At 34.0% G+C, this 24,633-nt stretch overlaps 1 protein-coding gene across 1 annotated transcript in view; it reads left to right on the forward strand.

Moving 5' to 3' along the window:
- The window catches only part of LOC139481681 (uncharacterized), an 80,400-nt gene that overhangs the window by 27,630 nt on the left and 28,137 nt on the right, over nt 1-24,633 (forward strand). Inside the window, exons 4-5 of the mRNA XM_071265147.1 lie at nt 351-501; nt 6,617-6,736. Coding sequence (XP_071121248.1) covers nt 351-501; nt 6,617-6,736 — 271 coding nt within the window. The remainder of the gene's footprint in view (nt 1-350; nt 502-6,616; nt 6,737-24,633) is intronic.

Here is a 24,633-nt window from a genome sequence, read left to right on the forward strand (position 1 = left end):
ATGTTTGACCAATCAATTAATTAATTAATTTGACATAACACGGAGATGCAGTGTCTGGAAATAAAGGTATCTGCACATAACATAAAGAAGAAATGGCAGAATGTAAAGGCAAAGCGACAAAACACATTAGATATTTACACTATAAGACAGTCCCGGCGTTCCATAACTATGCATAAACACAAAAATATTTAGTATATTTCTTGGTTCCTAAGCTGATGAAGATTTCTGTTGTTTTTTACTGTCAATTTCGTGTACTCCGTGTTTAAACATATTGATGATGATTATTTGATGAACTTGTGAAAATAAATTATATTAGCTTATTCTTGATTTATCTTTTCAATGTTTATCAGCAAAGCAAATGTGCCTGTTTGAGTCTTTCTGAAATCAGTGGTGACACGATGAAATCCGTCTGCGAACCGAAAGAGATGACAACATGTCTGGAAGACCAATACGCATTGTGTGCAAACAGCAGTTCAGAAGCTTTTGTTATTTACAAAAAAGGTAAAATCTAGAAAATATCTTTGATTATATGAACAAATACATGATATAGGTGAGTTGTCTTAGATTTGTCTTTAATTGCGACAAATGGCATAACAATCAAAAGAATTTGATACAGTGGTCGTCATTTGATTCTGTTTATCATCATTGAGTTTCGTTTATTGTTTTGCGCAAACATCATTGTACATGGCAGCTAGTTTATTAGTTTGAATTCTTTAAAGTTTGTCAGTTAGGAATCTTTTATAGCTTACTATGCGGTATGGGTTTTGCTTATTTTTTAAAGCAGAACGCTAATTTCTTCGTTATTTGTAATCTGGTAATCATATTACAACATTTCTTATTGATATATATTAGTAGCTCGTGTCAACGTATTTTATTTATAATTCCCATAAATCCTGTATTTTGCGTATTATCACACATTTTATACAAATATTTGTCTTTATCTTTAACAGGACGACGTAGATCTACTACGTTCCCATTCATAAAAATCAATGTTTAAATTAAGTTTAAATCAAGTTTTTATGACATAACGAAGTATGTTTAACTATTGTCATAACATCAAAAAAATTAGTAGATTTGGCTTACTATATCCATATAATTGAATAAAATAGCATTTATTTTTAAGGGAAAATTTAAACGTTAAATAAGCTCCCATTAAAATGTATTTACTAGCCCCTCTTTGTGATAAATGGAAGGTAACTAATGGTTATTTTTCTACATTTTTTTCATTATGGGGAGATAATACAATTCGTTCGAATGCTCAATGCAGGTTCCAATCATTATTTATCACTAAATCATTTGACAAAAGATTCTGAAATAAAGTGAAGGTTAAGATGTTCTATTGTTGTGGTTGTGCGTACGTGTATGTTCAAGGGAGACAATAAATGCATTGATTCGATAGACTTTTTGGAATCATAACATTTAATACATTGTAACTTGGATGCAGAGTTGTCTCCTTGGCTCTCATACCAAATTTTATTTATATAATCAAAGGGATGTCACTCTTGCATAGACATGATACAACACACGATTTAATTATCACAGCATGCGTGTTTCAGTGTCAATGAACATTTTGAATTATTAATATTACCAACAGTTATTACTTTATAGGAAAGTGACTGCTAACAAATGGAAACCATCAGTAAAGTGTATTTGTTTTAAGTTGTTTTTAAACTACCAAAAGACATGTACGTACTACTTGACTGTCAACACATCAATATGATACAGTAGATAAATATTATGTGCCTCTAATAGTATTATACACATTACAGGTCGTAAGCTTGCATCAACTTACCTAAAAAAGATTTAATAAAGCCTGAACATTTTGACGTTTTTTTTTCAATCCGTATTGGTTTATTTATACTACCACAACTTCAAAGCATAACCAAAAAATGTTACACTATTCAAATCGGCAAAATAACAAATTACAAATTAGTAATGTCAAAATGTTCATTGACGGACTTTGCATAATTTTTTATTTTTTTTTTGGGGGGGGGGGGAGTTCATGTAAGCATTCCATTGGTATTGTTTTTTATATAGGAAGAGGCAAATAATGTTTAAAAGAGTTATGAGCATCAAGTAGTTCGTGCATTTTACGGAATAATTTTTAAACACATTTCAAGCAATTATACTTTACTGTTGGTAAGCAATCGTATGTAGTCACTATTCACTTGATTAATGACTGTGTGTTATATTCATAATTTTGAATCTTCATAAAAGGTTGAGCTTGAATGTAGTGTTAAATTGTTCTGTCAAGACCCATTGGTGGACTTCTGCTGTTGTGTGTTCTATGGTCGGGTTGATGTCGTTGTGACACATTCCCCATTTCTATTCTCAATTTTATTATAATTTTGTACTCCTAGTAATGAGTAAAGTTTTATGACCGAGATTTATCTAAGTATTTATAGATGTCTTGTGTGTATTCCTCAACATCATTTTCAACAACTTTATTCTCTTCTTTTGAATCATTGATATATTTTTTTCTGTTAAATTTTTTAAAACTTTTTTAATTATACATATTTTCGTAGTAATCTTGTTTTTAGTTTCAAAGTTTCTCTTGATCCGAATTATTTCTCCATCATCACTAACATATCGATTTTTTTAATTATCTTTTTTTCTTTCTCACCCACGGAAATAAGAAATTATTAATTTCACATTTTCTACATTTGTGTGTTAAGGCATATATTTGTTATTACTTTCCCCATCTCTAGTCATTCTGTACTATTGAAGATGTTTTTCCGGGGGTAAAAAATCAACTCCTTAAAAATGTTTTAGAGTGAACTCACTCATAAACTGTCCGATTTTTAAAATGTATGACAGTAAAACTATTTGCAGAAACATTTTTATATGATCAGGTATATGTCAATGAGATAGCATCTAATCGATTCAAATAACAAAAGGATGATTTAGTCCTTGTACTGTTGTAATTACAGATTATAGTAAAACTCGTCTAAGTTCCATTGAAACATTGTGAAATGATAAAGACAAAATTTACCGTTATCTTGATGATATTTTTCTTTAGAAATCAAGAAATATCTGTACCTATTGTCCCTGAATGTTTCGGCTTTACACGAGAAACTATTTATAAAAATGTACGATGAAAGGGACGATTTTTCTTTCCCTTCTTTTTATTTAGATTTGATTTTTAGTAATGTTCCTTTGCCACCATCTTGCAGTAGTGATGTATCCGAACTCGTCCGCTATGCTCCTATCTGTAATGACGTTTTTGATTTTTATGAATGTAATTGGTATATATACCCATTTATGACACAACATCAGTACACGCACAGCATAAAACACTGTATACATCATACATCAATAACGACATACAACCACCGAGTGTTTTTTATAGTCTTGTCGACTAGATTATCTTCTTCTATTTTTTTCTTCTTTTCGGCTCATTTTTCTTTTTGCATTGAAAGTTTTCCCTACAGTATATTTATGTTATCGTAGTGATAGAAAATATTGCTGTTTTTGAAACTTTATATATATAGAAGTAATAATAGTAAGTGATCTTTACATTTTGCCTGAAACTCGGAAGCGCTTCTTCCATTAATACCCCAAAACACAGCATTTAATTCTTACAACTGATTCTCAAAATAGTGAAATAAATATAATTCATTTTTGAATTTTAAATTGAAGCTCAAACTACACAACTTTGGCATTATTTTCCAGTGAGATAAAGGCAGTATCATTCTGCATTAAATCAGTATATTATGTCACATAGCAAAAATTAACATATGGCGATGTTGATTTGAAAATAGATAACTTATATAAAATATTTATCAAATTTTAATTACCGTGCATGTATATCATAAGGCACTCGTTTATTAATATATATCCATATTCTTAGTTTATATTTTGAAATACACTGTCAACATTTTTTATCAAATGAATCCCATATAATTTGCATAATCAAGTGATCAGTATGCTGGAGTTTCTTATTGACAACAAATTTGTTGAATATGGAGGTAGATATTTGCAACATGATGTCGGCATGCCTATTGGAACAAATTATGCGTCTCTCCTTGTCGACCTCTTTTTACTTTCATTTGAATTGGAGTTCCTTCAGACACTTGTCAAAAACAAGAATATGAGTAGAAGCCAAGTAATTAAATTTTCACTTTCAAATATATTGATGATGTTTTTTCCATGAGCAATCAGAACTTGTCTAATTGGGTTCCATTGATATGAGCCCCAGAACTAGATTTTAAAGAAAAAACAGACACGGCTACCTCTGCCTCATTTTTTGACTTATACCTTGTATTTGACATGAACAGTCATCTCAGTACAGAATTTATGACAAACGAGACGATTTTAATTTTGAAATTATCAATTTCCCCCACCTTAGTAGCAATACACCAACTTCATATGAGATATACATTCCCCAATTTATTCGGTAGTCAAGAGGTTGCAGCTCCAACTCAGACTTTGTAAAATTCATCAGTGTCTGGGCAGGAAGTTGATGAACCAAGGGTATAACAAAGAATATCTTGTCCTTTTTCTACAAAAGTTCATCGGAAGGTACCTCGACCTTGTTGATAAATATTTCGTATCAACTTCACAAATAATACACGATGGTCTTGAAGGATAGATTCTGAGTACTAACGTTGTTTATCATCTAAAAAACGTGTTACAGCATTCTTTTCATTGTTTTTTTTAAATATTACTTTTTCTCTTAAGGTAGCACAATACAAAGATTTTTTCATTCCCAATCAGACAACTTTAAACTGATGTAATTCATTTCATCCTTCTTTATATTTTATAAATGAGGTACCAAAAGAAAGAAGAAAGATTAATTTTTCAAATTGTGATAATTTCATTACGATATATCAGATTTCTAAAAACATCAATAGAACAAATTTTATACCCAATTGAATTTAGTGGTCTCTTATGAATTGATGTTGCAAACTTCATTGAAGATTTATGAGAGAATGAAATACAATAGGAAAAATCTGAGACACAGTTTTGGAGGTCAAACTGTGTTGTACAAGAATCTATAAAGTATTTTGGGATGCTATGAATACAAAGAAGCTAAATTCATTCAAGTATGGACATCACAATATGGCAACTAATTACATAACAATTAATTATGTAATAATTATGTCATAATGAAATTATCACAATTTGAAAGATTAATCCTTCTTCTTTCTTTTGGTACCTCATTTATAAAATTTAAAGATAGATGAGTGGAATTACATCAGTTTAAAGATGTCTGATTGGGGATGAAAAATCTTTGTATTGTGCTACCTTAAGTCTGTGGTTTGCGATATCCATCTGACGTGACTCTGTACTTATGTATCCCGTCATACTTTGAACGATAAAACTATTTTATATATATATATGTGTGACGTCAAACGCATGATTATTCGTCAGAGTTAATGTTAATCTAACCATGTGTCTTTCAGGGTAGAGGTTAGATCCCAAGAATTAAAAATCTTCTTTATGCGAGGGTTTTACATAGATTTTATTAAAAAGCAAAATGAGGTTGTTGAGTTTGAGCTTGTTTTGTGACTGCTGTATCCCTTATTTTGACATGTTTACCTTTTTTGCCTGTTTGTTTTGTTCACGCATCGTTGTCTTTATAATGTAACTTGAGGTTACTGTCATACAAGTGAGAGATTTAGCTAGCTATAAAACCAGGTTAAATCCACCATTTTCTACATAAGAAAATTCTACAAAAGAAAATGCCTGTACCAAATTAGAAATATGACAGTTGTTGTTCATTCGTTTAATGTCTTTGAGCTTTTGATTTTGTCATTTGATTAGAAACCTTTCTTTTTGAATTTTGCTCGGAGTTATATATTTTTGTGATTTTATGTTCTGTCTGAAATAAATAAACATTGTAAACAAAAAGCGCTGATGAATAGGGTTGGTGGAACAAATAAAACCAACGATTTGATTCATACGACATTTGACACTTTCGTACGGCATGAGTTGCTCTCATTTGGCATTGAATGCTTTCATATGAAATGAAACTTATGGACGAAATTAAATTATTCGTCTTTCAGCCAATGGAAGATCACCATCTGAATGAGAAAAAAAACTGCTTTAAATATAACAACCGGAAAACGAATAATTAAAGTGAAGGGATATATGGTGTTATTTTTATAAACAGAAAAGGGTGGTACATGTGGTCAACTTGAAAGTAAAATTGTCGTTTTAGCTTATCATGATTATGGAATAACCATTTGAGGTTGAGGAGGAATTTTCCCAATCACATGTTTTTTTTCTTAATCATTGTGAGGGACGATCATTACTTTTCAAGACAATGCTGCATTAATGTATGTAAAATTTATACAATTATTTTAATAGTGATGTCAAGCTGTCTCAATCACTCTACCTGTTTAAATAACTGGAACTAAAAGTATTTAAAATTCGATTAACCTATACATAAAATATTTTTACAACTAATCATCAGAAAGCGTGAAGACGTATGCCCTTTGCCTTGTACAAGCATTAACTGTTGCATGTTCTGAAAAGTAACCCAAGCTGCTAGGACGAAACTGGAAATTAACATCATCAGAACAAGTCATACGGTAATTAGGCTGTTTTGCAATATATGTAATGTATTTGTTTTAACTTTTTACATTGCCATTTGCATATATTTTTTCTTCAGTGACCATCAATGAGGATTTACAATCTGGAAATTGTCTAAATGTTTTTGATTATACCGGCCGTACAAAGTTGTATCAAGCCAACCCATGCGAAAGCCTTTTCTCTCCGATATGTACACCAGGTAAGAATATAAAAACTAAATTCATTGTCTTTTGAATTGAAATTTTATTAAATATAATAATATTTAGTTTGTCAATTGTAACTTTATGTTTATAACTTTATATTTATTTTTCAAATGTAGCTACTTTAGCCTTAGCTCTGCTTTGTACTGATTTCTAATTATGTTTTCAGTTTAAACATATTATATTTGCTAAAGTTAATCAAAATTATATAGTGTTCTCCTATGATCAATTTATAACAAGAGACAATTTACATAGCATGCATGTAAACAGTACATGATATATAGATATATATACATTGGTATCACAAACTTGTCAAAATTTTTACTAAATTTTATCATCGGTATAAGGTCATCATTCGTAAATATAGCTCAATATATAATCTTTCAATCAGTTTAATTGAAGTCTGGAGCTGGCATGTCAGTTAACTGCTAGTAGTCTGATGTTATTTATGTATTATTGTCATTTTGTTTATTTTCTTTGGTTACATCTTCTGTCATCAGACTCGGACTTCTCTTGAACTGAATTTTAATGCGCGTATTGTTATGCGTTTACTTTTCTGCATTGGCTAGAGGTGTAAAGGGAGGGTTGAGATCTTATAAACATGTTTAACCCCGCCGCAATTTTCCGCCTGTCCCAAGTCAGGAGCCTCTGGCCTTTGTTAGTCTTGTATTATTTTTATGCCCCACCTTCGATAGTAGAGGGGCATTATGTTTTCTGGTCTGTGAATCCGTTCGTCCGTCCGTCTGTGCGTCCGTTCGTCCGTCTGTGCGTCCGTTCGCTTCAGGTTAAAGTTTTTGGTCAAGGTAGTTTTTGAAGAAGTTGAAGTCTAATCAACTTGAAACTTAGTACACATGTTCCCTATGATATGATCGTTCTAATTTTAATTCCAAATTAAAGTTTTGACCCCAATTTCACGGTCCACTGAACATAGAAAATGATAGTGCGAGTGGGGCATCCGTGTACTTGGGACACATTCTTGTTAATTTTTAATTAGTTTCTTGTGTACAATTTGGAGTTGAGTATGGCGTTCATTTTCACTGAACTAGTATATATATTTGTTTAGGGGCTAGCTAAAGGACGCTTCCGGGTACGGGAATTTCTCGCTGCATTGTAGACCTGTTGGTGACCGTCTGTTGTTGTTTGCTCTATGGTCCGGTTGTTGTCTCTTTGACACATTCCCCATTTCCATTCTCAATTTTATTGGAACTGTGAAAAATAATATTTGAGTATGGAATGGTTGTACACAATATGCAAGTTGAGATAATAATTCACTAAGAGGCTGAAAACTCAGTGTCAAAATAATACTGAATTTATGATTGCCAAATTCATAAAGTTTGGGTACTTCGGCTTTTGAAATATATTTGATATTGTTTAGTTTGGTTTTAGATTCATCTAAAGTATTAATGCTGCATGTCACTTCATTAAGGTTAGTCCACATTCGTATAGTTGAAGGTCTAAATAATTATTGGGTCGATAACAGTCTATAAAATAGTTTTCGTTCATATTTTGTACATACATTAGATTGTTAGTTTTCACTTTTTGAATTTACCAACCCTCTATCAAGGAAATCATGATAGAAAAGACAAATCCGGGAATATCGTATAAAAAATCTACTCAAAGAATAACATGTTCATATATATCATTAATATAGATAATAATTAACAGCGGTCCCAAAACAGAAAAATATGGGCCATCAGCTGAAATATGCAATTCTTATTATGTGTTATGACTAGTTACCAGTATAATTGTTTTTCAGTCAAAACATTTCGAAGGAAATATTCGTATCACATTATGGATAGTTCATGTGTAATGTCATTTTGTATTATATGATCTCTTATTTGTTAGGATGTTGTGCCATATAAGAGATCATTGCCATAATAGAGATTTATATGTATGTAATTCGTACCATAACAATGATTTATATGTTTGTTATTTCGTAACATATCAACTTGAACTGTATTCTTTTTAAGTAAATGGTACATTTTGATACAGTTGTGGTAAATGCTGACTTTTTAATGTACACTGCACGTGTTCTTTTATTTTAATCAATTCTTATCACATTATATCTTATAGATTGGTTGATTTATTCAATATTGCTTGCTTAATTTTCAATATTATTTTGTTTTCAAAATATAAAATGTATTGTGAAAACAAAACTCCTATAACTTAAGTAAACTAGAGATGGGCAATTGTTTATAATAAATCTCGTCATTAGTAAGTAACTATCTAATTTCCGTTCATGAATATGTTGCAATACACAATAATTACATTAGATGTATGTTTCATTATAATATTTTATTCTGATTGGCTAACTGCACATCACGTGTTATTCCGTAAGCAGTTGCATTGCTCAATACAACTTTTCATTCATGATAACACGTGCTCCAACAATAAAGTGCACAGGTGAATTAAATGATAAAATATATAAAATTCGTGTTTTCATAATCATAGCTAAAAAATGTAATTATAAGTATTGAATGCTTCTTTTTGTAACTTTATAGGGTTGTAAAAGCGTTGACCGTGCGTACATTTTTATAATGAGGCGCTTCCGCGCTTCATACAAAATGTACTTCGGTCAACGCTTTTACACCCCAATAAATTTACAAAAAGAAGCATTCAATTCTTAAACATATTAAGAGACCTATAAAACCATAATATAATGTTGCAGTACGATACAACTTAGGAATGAAATAATAACAGCAATTTCGTATTCCATTTAAGAATTGAATGCTTCTTTTTGTTAATTTATTGGGGTGTATAAGCGTTGACCGAAGTACAGTTTGTATGAAGCGCTTCATTATAAAAATGTACACACGGTAAACGCTTTTACAACCCTATAAAGTTACAAAAGAAGCATTCAATACTTATAATTACATTTTTTGGCTATGAAGCTGTCCTAAGTCAGGAATTGGATGTTCAGTGTTTGTCGTCTGTTAATGTGGTTCATAAGTGCTTCTCGTTTTTCGTTTTAATATAAACATGATGAATTTGACCGTTGGTTTCCCCCATATCCAGAATTAACGCCACTTTGCTTTGAATATTATACTAAAGAAATCGGATACGGGTCACGGAAATTACATTAAAATGATAGGGAATTTTGAAAAAATGTCTGTTTTAATTTTAATTTAAGTGATAGACAGGTTGCCGGGGCAGAAAATGAATATACACAACAATATACACCATATCCACATTTAAAAGAAACATAATGACTGTTGTTGCAAAAATACAGGTTCCTGAGCTATTTTAAAATTCGAAGCGAGAGGCTTTTAACATTGCAGTGTAAAATACAGGCTAAAATGGCTGAAACGTCAAATTTGCAAACTTCGTGTTGAAAATTGGCTACTATTTAAGGTCATTACAAAAACAGGTTGCCGGGGTGAAATTTGAAACTTGAACTTCCAAAGAATAAGCAAGTCCAAACCTTGTATGTGTAGTCGTTGAACTCTAGGTTCCCACGTAAAGTTAAAATGTCACTATTTCAAGAAGAATAAACTCACGAAAGCACGAACAATTCACTAAATTCGCGTCCATTGTTTTGATTTTGACCGCCTGACAACTTTACGGAAATACCAAAGTGATTTGTAAGTAAGGACTCTGTGACGGGCAACTTTTAATATCCGTGTTTTATAGATTTTAATGATTTTAATGATATCAAGCCAGTCCAGTTCAAACTACTATCACGTGGTACAATTCTCATTTACATATTATGAATATTAATTAGCAAAACCACTATTAATTTCTGGCTATGCGTTTTAATGGTTTTACACTAGCAATTTTTGAGAGCCCTTGTATAATTAATAGCTTTCTGTGCATTGTGAGACAAGGCTCCGTATTGAAGGGCATACCTTTTCCTGTAATGTTTTTCTTTTATGCAGGCGTCACACTGTCCCGATTTTTATATACGATGGACACCCGAATGCGAACATTGTAAGTTCGTACGAAGTTGGTCCCGATCTCGTTAAAATACCAAAAAGTGACCGAAGCAAGTAAGATGAATAACGAAGTCTATACGATGGTGTCGAAATTATATACGATAGCAAAAGATGGACATACGAAGGTTAACCGAAGACGGGTATTTAAGCTTCATATCTCAGCCAAAGCCTACACGATGGATCACGAAGGCTGTACGATGGATTACGAAGGCTACATGATGGAATACGATGATGGCGCGAGGGCCATACGATGTCTAAAAGACGTCGTGTACACAGGAAATTGGTTGCTCATTTTTTTACCTGCTGGTTCTAAAGACAATATTAAATGTATTTCCAGTTACTGAATATTTTGGTTGATTTTTTAAAAAAAATAGTTTATGTATCAAATATGCATATTCAATTTACCATTTTCTGCATGTATCATATACAAATATAGTACATCCATATTTGTCCCCAATATGTTACATACGAGGGGGTGCCACGCTCGGCATTGCCTTGTATGAACTGTAAAATGTGTGCACTAGTCTGAATAATCACCCATAAGTATGCCCATGTTTACTGATCTATCTTAAAGGTAAGGTAATGGGTTCGTTGATCCCTTTTATTCAAAAAGAGCTCTTTTAAGGAGAATATCATAATAATATAATAGACAAAAGGAAGGATGTGGAGAAAGCAACAAATGCGGCAAAATATGACATATAGAAAACAAAATGGTTATGGAGTAAAGTTGGTTTCCCTATACACGTGTACCTGCAGTGTTGGTGTACGAGACGCGTTTATGATTTTCATTATGTTACTTGATATGATAAATTGACAAAAAATAATATTTTACTTGTAAAAGTAAATCCAGATTCTGTAATAGCTGCTCTTCTTGTTCTATTTGAATTAATAGAAACAACGCTGTCGCCTTTCTTGTTCTCATAGAATCATATGATATGAGCTCCATGTTTTGTGAACGTCTTTCTTAACTGTCGTATTAGACTGACCAGTGCATATCGCGCATGGCACTTTAAATGTATTTTAACTTACATTTAGCTGGATTTATTGCCGTCGTAGTTCCATCTTGTCGCCTTCGTACTTTTATTCGATGGCAACACGACGGGATTACGAGGTCTTCACGAAGTCGTGTGGCCATCGTTAGACCTTCGGGTAGCTTCGTGATTTATTCGTGTAGACATCGTAATGTTAAAACTGCCCGATAAAAACGATGGAAACACGAATGCAATACGATGTTCAAAGATGCATTTCCGGTGACATTACGATGGTGAGGATGGTTATACGAACTCAATACGAACCCTCAACATCGGACGCACCTTCGGAGATTTTTTAACATGTTAAAAAGTTTAGAACCCTTCCCGAAGTTGTCCCCGAAGGTTAGAAAAAGTGGCCGATGGTTAAAGATGGTTAAAGATGGCACTACGAATAGCCCGATCTGGATACGATCAGTCCCGATTTTGAAAATTTTCATAATCGTGTTGCAATCGGCGTAAAAATCGGGACAGTGTGACGCGGGCATTATAAATTGTTATTTGGATGGAGAGTTGTCTCATTGGCACTCATATCACATCTTCCTATATCTATGTAGGTTAATCAGATAACCAGACTGCATATATAAAGTCAAGCGATGTCTTCTATGGCTGAACTTCTTATGTAAATTATGTGTCATGAAATAGGCTTTTTTGTTTGATCAATTAAGGTGAGAGTTACGTAAATGAACGCCTCTGGCGGAAAACGGGAAAATCGACGTTTGTTGCTATGGGAGTTACATGTATCTCCCGTACACCAGAACAAATATTTTCAAGATGTCGGAATATATTCCGCTTTGTCGGAATAATAGTCAATTTGGTGGAAGAGTATTGAATGCATCTCATCAAAATGTAGCAAAAAATGAAGAATGTAAAATAAAATATCTTGTAACAGTTAAATAATGCTTCCCTCCAATGAAAATGAAAGAAAATTGGCATGTCGTGATGGCCGGAGAGTTGGGTTTACTTGTTCCGTACTCGTTGACCAACTTCAAGCTTGCAAGAACTTCTATTCACCATAATGTTTCTACAAAACTGTTTAAAGTAAAAAGAATGGGTCTCGGAAGTATTTTGTTTATACTTTGGAGTAGCATATATCATAGTACAAATATATATACAGATTCCTTTTTAAAATACCCATGATACATTTCATATATAGATATGATAAACAGTAAGACTTAGTGCCTAAATTATGTTGTAAAGACCTGCAAATGTCACATGCACGTGGTCCCATGGCTTTGGATATACTATGGAGTTAATAATCTTTTTATTATCCGTTTAAAAGAGTATTTTTATGTAGGCAAATTGAAAAAAGATGTAGCTTACACATGTTAAACATGTTACACGTACTAAGGCTTTACAGGAGTGTGAGAGGGTGTTTAAACTGGTCTGCGTTTAAAGAAACAAATCTGTAATCTGACCCCCTGTTGTCTGACCATTCTACTATAGCTGGCCGTTCTAAAGGAACCATTAATACTTGTTTACAATAAAGCTATTGTTAGGACGTTCAACAGGATCCCCTGGTCGTTCTACATCATGTACATGATCCCCTGTTGTCTGAACCTTATATATCTACTACAAATACTATAGGATCCCTTATATTGTTTTTTTTATCATGTATACACTAAAGGACGTTCTACAGGATCCCCCTGGGCAGTCTACAGGATCCCTTGTTGTCTGAATATTATTATATATATATATCTACTATAGTATAGAACGTTTTATAGGAACAAGCTTTTGGTCAGGATTCTTATGAAAAAGCTCATACCAAATTTATGAAATATATTCTTGGTGTAAACAGAAAGTCAAGTAATATAGCTGTAATGTCAGAGATTGGTAGATTTCCTATGTATTTTAATATAATTTTATCAATGTTAAAATATTGGCATAGACTGGAACGTTTTAAAGAAGGATTATTATTTGATGCATGTATATGTTGTAAACATACAGTTATATAGTTCTAATGTAAATACATGGTATTCTAGTATAGATTATATTCAGAGAGAGATTGAATTACCAAATTTTGACCAATCAATTGGTTCTTTATTTCAGTATGTTAAAAATAAACTATGTAAAAGTAATTTCACATTTTGGAATAAACTGAAGTATCAAACAATTAACTCCGAAAAAGGGAAAAAATTGTTTTAAAAAAGAAAAATATTAAGAATTACAGGACTTCAAAAAAAAAGACAGTCAATTTGTAAATTAAGAATAAGCGCTCACTCTTTAAAAATTGAGACAAACAGAAATTCAAAAAAACATGTAGAAAGATCTGAGCGTCTTTGTTCTAATTGCTCACTCGGTAAAGTTGAAGACGAGCTTCATTTTTTATTAGTTGCCCTCTTTATGATATTCAAAGGGACGATTTTTTCCAAGACATTTCTAACAATTGTTATAATTTTATAAATTTAAATAAATCTTCTAAATTTTATGGCTCTTGACCCAAGAAAATGTTACTCTTATGGAAAAACTGGGCTGTTATAATTTTGTGACTTTTTAAATTAAGGAGATCAGATATGAACACTGACACTAAGTCAAGTAAACAATTTGAGAACAAATACATATATAATGTAATTTTATTATTCTTTTATTCACAATATATATGTGGTTTTTGGCTTAATTCTGACCAATGCTTATATTCCAAATATATATGTATATGCCTCTATTATTGTTGTTGTTACCAATTATGTAAATCAATTGTATCTGATTCTATGCCCTTTATGAGCCCTGTAATTTTTGGAAAACATATATATAGGATCCCATATTGTTTGTTTATCATGAATATACTAAAGGGCGTGTTCTCTAGATCCCCTGTTGTCTGAACATAATATATTAACTATAGAACGTTCTATAGGATACCCTATTGTTTGTTTCTGATGTATCTACTAGGCTAAGAGAACGTTCTATAGAATCCCCTGTTGTTTGTTTATCATGTTTATACAAGAGGACTCTCTACTGGATCCCTTGTTTGGTCTGTGGGATCCCCTGTTTTCTCAAAATTATGTATAAACTATAGAACGTTCTATAGGATACCCTATTGTTTGTTTTTGATGTATCTACTAGGCGAAGAGAACGTTCTACAGGATCCCCTGTTGTTTGTTTTTCAAGTGTATACTATAGGGCGTTCTACAGTATCCCCTGGGCGGTCTGCAGGATCCTCTGTTTTCTCAACATTATATATCTACTATATGACGTTCTATAGGGACCCTGGTTTTTGTTTTTCATGTCTATACTATAGGGCGTTCTACAGTATCCCCTGGGCGGTCTGCAGGATCCTTTGTTTTTCTCAACATTATATATCTACTATAAGACGTTCTATATGATCCCCTGTTTTTTGTTGTTCATGTTTATACTATAGGGCGTTCTACAGTATCCCCTGGGCGGTCTGCAGGATCCCCTGTTTTCTCAACATTATTTATCTACTGTAAGACGTTCTATAGGATCCCCTGTTGTTTGTTTTCAAGTGTATACTATAGGGCGTTCTACAGTATCCCCTGGGCGGTCTACAGGATCCCCTGTTTTCTCAACATTATTTATCTACTATAAGACGTTCTATAGGATCCCCTGTTGGTTTTTTTTTCAAGTATATACTATAGGGCGTTCTTCAGGACCCCCTGTTGTCTTACCATCATATATCTACTATAGGACTTTCATAAGACCCCAAGTTGATTGTTTTTCAAGTCTATACTATGGGGGGTTCTGCATGATCCCCTGGACGGTCTACAGGGTCCCCTATTGTTAATGAAAATTATGCATTTCAGATAAGACATTCTAAAGGTTCCCCTGTTGTTTATTTATCATGTATATACTATAAGGCTTTCTATAGGATCACTTTTTTGGTTGGCAGGATCCCCTGTTTTCTCAACATAATATATCTACTATAAGACGTTCTATATGATTCCCTGCTGTTTGTTGTTCATGTTTATACTATAGGGCGTTCTACAGTATCCCCTGGGCGGTCTGCAGTCTCCCCTGTTTTCTCAACATTATTTATCTACTATATGACGTTCTATAGGGACCCTGGTTTTTGTTTTTCATGTCTATACTATAGGGCGTTCTACAGTATCCCCTGGGCGGTCTGCAGGATCCCTTGTTTTTCTCAACATTATATATCTACTATAAGACGTTCTACAGTATCCCCAGGGCGGTGTACAGGATCCTTTTTTGTTAAAAATTATGCATCTGAGAAAGGAAATTCTATAGGTCCCCCTGTAGTTTGTTTTTCATGTATATACTATAAGGCTTTTATGATCCCTTGGGCGGCCTGCAGGATCTCCTGTTTTCTCAACGTTATATATCTAAAATAGGACGTTCTATAGGGTCCCCTGTTGGTGTTGTTAGTGTTTATTTAAAAGGCGTTCTACAGTATCCTCTTTTGTCTGAACATTATATATCTACTATAGAACGTTTTATAGGATCCCATATTTTGTTTGTTTATTATGTATATACTAATGTATCTATAACAGGTTGGTCTATACGATCGCCTGGGCGGTTTATAGGATACCCTGTTGTTTGTTCATCATGTATCTATAACAGGTTGTTCTATACGATCCCCTGGGCGGTCTATAGGAGCCCCTTTTGTTTAATAATCGCGCATATTCTATAGTGCGTTCTATAGGATCCCCGGGTCTGTCTATAGGATCCCTATTGTTTATACCTTGGCGGTCTATATGATCCCTTTTTGTTTAATAATCGCGCATATTCTATAGTGCATTCTATAGGACCCCCGGGTCTGTCTATATGATCCCCTATTGTTTAATAACCTTGTATCTGCTATAGGGCGTTCTATGTTATCCCTTTCAAAGGTCGAGGGGGCATATTGTTATTGGTTGTCTTTTTTTTCTTTTTCTTTTCTTTTTCCCCATAATTTTATTGTCCCGACAAGTTCTCGGAAAAGGATAGACACATTCATCTTTATGGAATTATGGCATAATGTAAACCATTATATAAAGTTGTGCTTTTTAATAAGGGGATGGTCCAAGATGGTCTCGATTACTATAAACACTGGTCAACAGTATTTTTTTTTAATGTTTTTTGTATATAATTCTAGTATTCCTGAGCATAGAACCATGATATTCAATATACAAAGTAGGTGTCAACAATTTGTATGATCCTCAGAACTACATGTATCTAGCAGTATGTAGTTGTGTTTTTTTAGTATAAATTTTCTTTCAAAATTGCTGACGGTAACCTAGCAATGGCAAGGTCGTCTGGAAACTTGTCAACAGTATGACATCCGCCTTTGCTCGCAATGCCAATTCTATTTGTTTTCGTATTCTTATGGATTTGTACAGACAGGAGAAAAGAAATTGACCCGTCTTTTAATATCCCTTTCCGATATATTGATGATGTACTGTCTATTAATGATAATAGATTCAATGAGTATATATGGCAAGCCGTTTTACTATTTATTCTAACTTCAAGATAGCTCATATAATATATCAGATATTTCAAATGATATATAAAATCTCTCTCGTATATATAATATATGAGATATCTAATATACTATACAAGAGATCTCATATAATATATAATATATAAGATATTTTATATAATTTACTCTTTATAAGATATCTTATCAACTTTAAAAGATAGCTTATATACTTTATAAGATATCTTATTAATTCAATAAGATATATTATACACTTAAGAAGATATATTATAAACGAAATGAAAAAAAAAGAAACGAACAATAACAATATGCCCCCTTTGAAAGGGATAACAAAGAACGTCCTATGGCAGATGCACGATTATTAAACAAGAGGAGATCCTAAGACCGACCCGGGGATCCTATAAACCGCCCAGGGTATCGTATAAAACACCCTGTTATAGATGCATGAACAACGAACAGGGGATCCTATAGACCTCCCTGGGAATCCTATAGAACGCCCTATAGCAGATACACGAATATTGCACAACAGGTGATCCTATAGACCCAACAGGGGATCCCATAGAATGCTCCCTAGTAGATACGTGATTACCAAACAACGGGATCCCGTAGAACACACTATAGCAGATACACAATTATTAAACCACAGGGAATCCTATAGACCACCCAGGGTATCCTGTAGAATGCCCTCCAATATATAGATACATTATGAACAAACAACAGGGCTTCTATAGACCGACCTAGAGATTATATGGACCGACCCGGGGATCTTTAAGAACGCCCTATAGCAGATGCACGATTATTAAACAATACGGGATCATATAGACCACCCAGGGAATCCTATAGAACGCCCTATTGCAAATACACGATTATTCAACAATAGGGGATCCTAAATAGGACACCTTCAAGTGGATACACCTAGCAGATACACAAATATTAAACAATAAGGGGTCCTATAGACCACCGAGGGGATCATATAAAACGCCCTGTAATGGATACATGATGCACAACGAACAGGGGAACTTATTAACGGTCAAGAGAATCTTATAGAACGCATTATACTGGAAACATAATGAAAAAAATAACCAGGGGATCCTATAGACTGCCCCGGGATCCTATATAACACCGTATTTCAGCTACACGATTATTAAACAAGAAGTGATCATATAGACCCAACAGGGGATCATATAGAACGTTCTCTAGTAGATACATGATTAACCAACAACGGCATCATATAGACAGTCCCGGGGATCCTATAGAATGCCCTCTAATAGATACATGATGAACAAACAACAGGGGCTTCCTTAGATCGACCGTTGGATTATATCGAAGACCCTCTAAAAAATACATGGTGAACAAACAACAGGGGGTCCTTTACAACGACCCAAGGATTCTATAGAACGCCCTATAGCAGATTCACTATTATAAAACAATAGGGGATCTTATAGGCCGACCGGAGATCCTATAGAAAGCCTTATAGCAGATGCACAATTATTAAACAACAAGGGATCCTATAGAACGCCCTGTTATTGATGCATGATGAACAACCAACAGGGGAACGCATAGACGGCCCAGAGGATCTTAAAGAACGTCTTATACTAGAAACATAATGAACAAACAGCAGGTGATTCTATAGACCGCCCCGGAGATCCTATATAACGCCCTCTAGTATATACGTAAAGTAGATACATGTTTAAAAAAACAGAGGAACCTATAGAAGGTCTTATCCTAGATGCCTACAAATCAAACAGGGGATCCTGAAGAATATATAATGCTCAGACAACAGGAGATCCTGTAGAACGCCCTATAGTATAAACATGAAAAACAATCAACAGGGGATCCTATAGAACTTCCTATGATAGATATATAATGTTGAGAAAACAGGGGATCCTGCAGACCAACCAAGGGATCATAAACGCCCTATAATATATACATAATAAACAAAGAACAGGGGAACCTATTGAATTTCCTATCTCAGATGCATATTTTATTTTAACAAAAGGGGATTCTGTAGACCGCCCAGGGGATCCTGTAGAACGCCCTATAGTATAAATATGAAAAACAAAGAACAGGGGAACCTATAGAATTTCCTATCTCAGATGCATATTTTTTTAACAAAAGGGGATTCTGTAGACCGCCCAGGGTATCCTTCAGAACGCCCGATAGTATAAACATAAAAAAAAAAACAATTAACAGGGCATCCTGTAGACCGCCCGGAGGATCCGGTAGAACGCCCTTTAGTATATAAATGATAAACACACAATATAGGGGATCCTATAGAACGTCCTATAGTAGATATATAATGTTCAGACAAAAGGGGATCCTGTAGACTGCCTAGGGGATCCTTTTGAACGCCCTTTAGTATATAAATGATAAACAAACAACATGGGATCCTATAGAACGTCTTATAGTAGATAAATAATGTTAAGAAAACAGGTGATCCTTTAGAACGCCCTATAGTATAAACATGAAAAACAAACAACAGGGGGTCTTATAGAACGTCCTATAGTACATATATAATGTAAAAAAACAACAGGGTATTGTGTAGACCGCCTAAGGGATCCTGTAGAACGCCCGTTAGTATATACATGATTAACAAACGATAGGGGATACTTTAGAACGTGTTATAGTAGATATATATTATATAGTAGTATATAACAAATGGAGATCCTGTAGACCGCCCAGTGGATCCTGTAGAACGCCCGATAGTATAAAACAATCATTAGGGCATCCTGTAGACCGCCCAGGGGATCCGGTAGAACGTCCTTTAGTATATAAATAATAAACAAACAATATAGGGATCCTATAGAACGTCCTATAGTAGATATATAATGTAAAGACAGCAATGGATCCTGTAGACCGCCCATTGTATCCTGTAGAACGCCCTTTAGTATAAACATGAAAAACAATCAACAGAACGTCCTATAGTACATATATTATGTTGAAAAACAAAGATTCCTGCAGACCGCCCAAAGTTTCAACAGGGGGTCTTATAGAACGCCATTTAGTACATATATAATGTAAAGACAACAGGTGATCCTTTAGAACGTCCTATAGTATAAACATGAAAACCAATCAACAAGGGGTCTTAAAGAACGTCCTATGGTACATATATTATGTTGAAAAACAAAGATTCCTGCAGACCACCCAAAGTTTCCCGCAGACCGCCCAAGGGATCATATAGAAAGCCCTATAGTATAAACATGAAAAACAATCAACAGGGGATCTTATAGAACGCCATTTAGTATATATATAATGTAAAGACAACAGGGTATTCTGTAGACCGCCTAAGGGATCCTGTAGAACGCCCTTTAGTAAATACATGATTAACAAACAATAGGGGATACTTGAGAACGTCTTATAGTAGATATATATTTTTAAACAAATGGGGATCCTGTAGACCGCCCAGTGGATCCTGTAGGACGCCCTATAGTATAAACATAAAAAAACAATCAACAGGGCATCCTGTAGATCGCCCAGGGGATCCGGTAGAACGCCCTTTAGTATATAAATAATAAACAAACAATATAGGGATCCTATAGAACGTCCTATAGTAGATATATAATGTAAAGAAAACAATGGATCCTGTAGACCGCCCATGGTATCCTGTAGAACGCCCTTTAGTATAAACATGAAAAACAATCAACAGAACGTCCTACAGTACATATATTATGTTGAAAAACAAAGATTCCTGCAGACCGCCCAAGGGATCATATAGAAAGCCATATTGTATAAACATGAAAAACAATCAACAGGGGGTCTTACATATACAACGCCATTTAGTATATATATAATGTAAAGACAACACGGGATCCTGAAGACCGCCCAGGGTATCCTGTAGAACGCCCTTTAGTATATACTTGATTAACAAACAACAGGGGATCCTATAGAACGTCTTATAGTAGATATATTATGTTGCGAGAACAGGGGATCCTGTAGAACGCCCGAATGTATATAAATGAAAAACAAACAACAGGGGATACTTATAGTAGATATATATATATTTAAACAAATGGGGATCCTGTAAACCGCCTAGTGGATCCTTAGAACGCCCAATAGTAGATATATAATGTAAAGACAACAGGGGATCCTGTGGACCGCCCAGGGGATCCTGTAGAACGTCCTATAGTAGATATATAATGTAAAGACAACAGGGGATCCTGTAGAACGCCCTATAGTATAAACATGAAAAACAATCAACAGGGGGTCTTATAGAACGTCTTTTAGTAGATATATAATGTTCAGACAACAAGGGATCCTGAAAACCGCCCAGGGGATCCTGTAGAACGCCCTTTAGTATAGACTTGATTAACAAACAATAGGGGATCCTATAGAACGTCTTATAGAAGATATATTATATTGAGAAAACAAGAGAGCCGTAGACCGACCAGGGGATCCTGTAGAACGCCCTATAGTATAAACTTGAAAAACAAACAACAGGGGATCCTGTAGAACGTCTTGTAGTAGATATATAATGTTGAGAAAGCGGGGGATCACACAGACCGACTAAGGGATCCCGTAGAAAGTCCTCTAGTAGATACATCAAAGACAAACAATAGGGTGTCCTATAGAACGTTCTATAGTTTATATATAATGTTCAGACAACAGGGGATCCTATAGACTGCCCAGGTGATCCTGTAGAACGTCCTTTAGTATATACATGATAAACAAACAATATAGGAGATCCTAAAGACCGTTTTATAGTAGAAATATAAGGTTCAGACAACAGGGGATCATGTAGACCACCCAGAAGATCCTGTAGAACGCCCTAATAGAACATGTAGCTTTATTATAAACAATTAACAGGGGAAACGAAGACCAGCACCCCCACCCCACCACCACTACCACCACCCCCTCACACCCCGTAAAGGAAATGTCTCGTGTCTAAGAACGTGTAAGCTACATGTTTTTTTTTTCAATTTGCCTACATCAAAGTCCTCTATTAAGCAGATAATAAAAATATTAACTCCATAGTATATTCAAAGCCATGGGATCACGTGCATGGGACATTTGCAAGTCTTTACAACATAATTAAGGCACCACTACTGTGTGTCATATATATTCGAAATATCATATATTTATATTCTCCCTCACTACGTTCGTCCGAATATAAAGTAATTAATATTCTATGGCCTTAACAAAGAACAAACGACATAAAGTAGGTGTGCTACTCGCTATAACCTTTAATTCTATATAATACAACAATGTATGTACCACATACAAACATAACAACAATAATATCATAATTCCAATTACAAATTCACATTAAATCAACCGTGAATACACGTGTCTACTTGAGGCTATAGCGAGAGTCGATGGTCAGAAAAGTGACCGCACGGGTTTTAAGTGCGGACAAATGGTCACATGTCATGAATATTCATGAACTACTTACGTACGACGAACTAAATTTTATTTATATTCTCCCTCACTACGTTCGTCCGAATATAAAGTAATTAATATTCTATGGCCTTAACAAAGAACAAACGACATAAAGTAGGTGTGCTACTCGCTATAACCTCGAGACAAAGGGAAAAAATAGTAAATTCATAGCATAATTGAGCCGAATAATATCACCAAAATGGTTAAATATCTAAAACCTGTTATATACCAAGATTTGACGAAACCGTTAGTTGCTTTTTAACAGAATCTTTGATATAACCATCTTTAGCAAAATCGGTACGCCACCTTCCATGCTCTTTGATTAAACGATCAGGAACGTCATTTCTTGCAGCAGCAGTTGCACCACCACTGCGCAAACTATGAAGACAAAAAAGTTTACAATCAAGACCGATCGCAGTTAATGTGCCCAAAAGTAATTCCCTAGCTCTAGTATAAGATAAAGGACGATTAACCTCTGCTAACTTATAAGAATTTACTGACTTAAAAAATCTAACTGAACGAAACACATATTGATTAGAATCCAAAGCCAATTTAGCTAAATTAATGTATGTCAATAACCAAACTACTGGACAAGTAGGCAAATTTGTTTTAGAAATTATAACATTATTACCCCTTCTATATACATCAGATTTCCCAGTTTCAATATTCAAAGAAACATAAGTGTCAAAAAATTTTATGTTACACATTTTTAAATTAACTATCTCACTGTAGCGTAAAAATCCTGCATAACCAACTAACATCATAGCACAAATTCTAACATTCGGCAAATGAGCACGATCACTACCAATTTTGTCCACTATCTTCTGTAAATGATCTGCTGTAATTGGCTCTTTTTTCAATACTGGTTTACTTAAAATTCTCTTAGCTCCTTCAATCATCATCCGAATAAGCTTGTCTTCACACGGATTGCACACTAAATTGAAATCATGATACCACTTTATGCTATAAAAATGAGCTAATAAAACTGACTCAGATACGGATTGCTGCACAAGGCCACTAATATAAACTGCAACGGATGATACACTTGCAGGTAACGGAATAAACTTTATGTGTCATACACCATTCTTTAAATTTTTTGAAATACACATCATACTTTTTATTTGTAGAAATTGCTTTACTGCTTCTCACAATATTGAAAATGCTTTTTTCACATCCGGTAAACTGTTGATTCGAATTCGCAAACTGAGAAATTTCCCTCCATGTTGCACTGTCCTGTAATAATGAAACATAAATAAAACTAAATACAACTGAGCTTAATGCTAAATATAAATATATCACTTTAACAGAACAATCATGCAAAGTGCATCTTAAACACCTGTACAAGGTGCATATTTCATATTTTAAAGCGCATACGGTGCATTTCTTATCTTAAATCTTTTTGTACTGTAACAGCACAATGTAATTCTCAATTAAAGTCTGCACAAGGTGCATTTTTGCATTTAAACTGCACAAGGTGCTTTGTTATTTTATACCGCACAAGGTGCCTCTCAATTATAAACTGCACAAGGTGCTTCGCAATTATATATTGCACAAGGTGCTTTGCAATTACAAACTGCACAAGGTGCATCTCAATTATAAATTGCACAAGGTGCATCTCAATTATAAACTGCACAAAGTGCTTCTCAATGATATACTGCACAAGGTGCATCTCAAAAATAAACTGCACAAGGTGCATCTAAATTATATACTGCACAAGGTGCTTCTCAAATTATAACCGCACAAGGTGCATCTTAATTCTTTAAAGCTAATATACTCTGAACTAATAATGTACACATATGTAAGCGTGTGGGTACATTCCGTAGTAATTACCTATTTTGTGTACGTGTATTTTACCGTGTAGTAAAAATTTACACCCGATAGTAAAATTGTGCATTGAACCGTACAAAGGAATGTGACCTCCTACGATGAACAATCAAGTTTAAAAACAAGGACGCTACTGATGAATGGGGATTTAGCAAAAACACTGTCTCTGTCTGAACCAGATAAAAAGAAATGTTTAGGACGATCAAATTCAACAACATCTGTGATAAAATCGTTAAATTTATTTTCTGTGTTGTTCCAAACCATAGGCCAAAATAGAGCAGACTTCCATTTAGGAACTACCAATACACCTTTTGCACGACAAGTTAACATATGATTTAAAACTCGGC

The sequence above is a fragment of the Mytilus edulis genome, chromosome 7 (assembly GCF_963676685.1).
Source record: "Mytilus edulis chromosome 7, xbMytEdul2.2, whole genome shotgun sequence".
In the NCBI taxonomy this organism is placed as follows: Eukaryota; Metazoa; Mollusca; class Bivalvia; order Mytilida; family Mytilidae; genus Mytilus; species Mytilus edulis.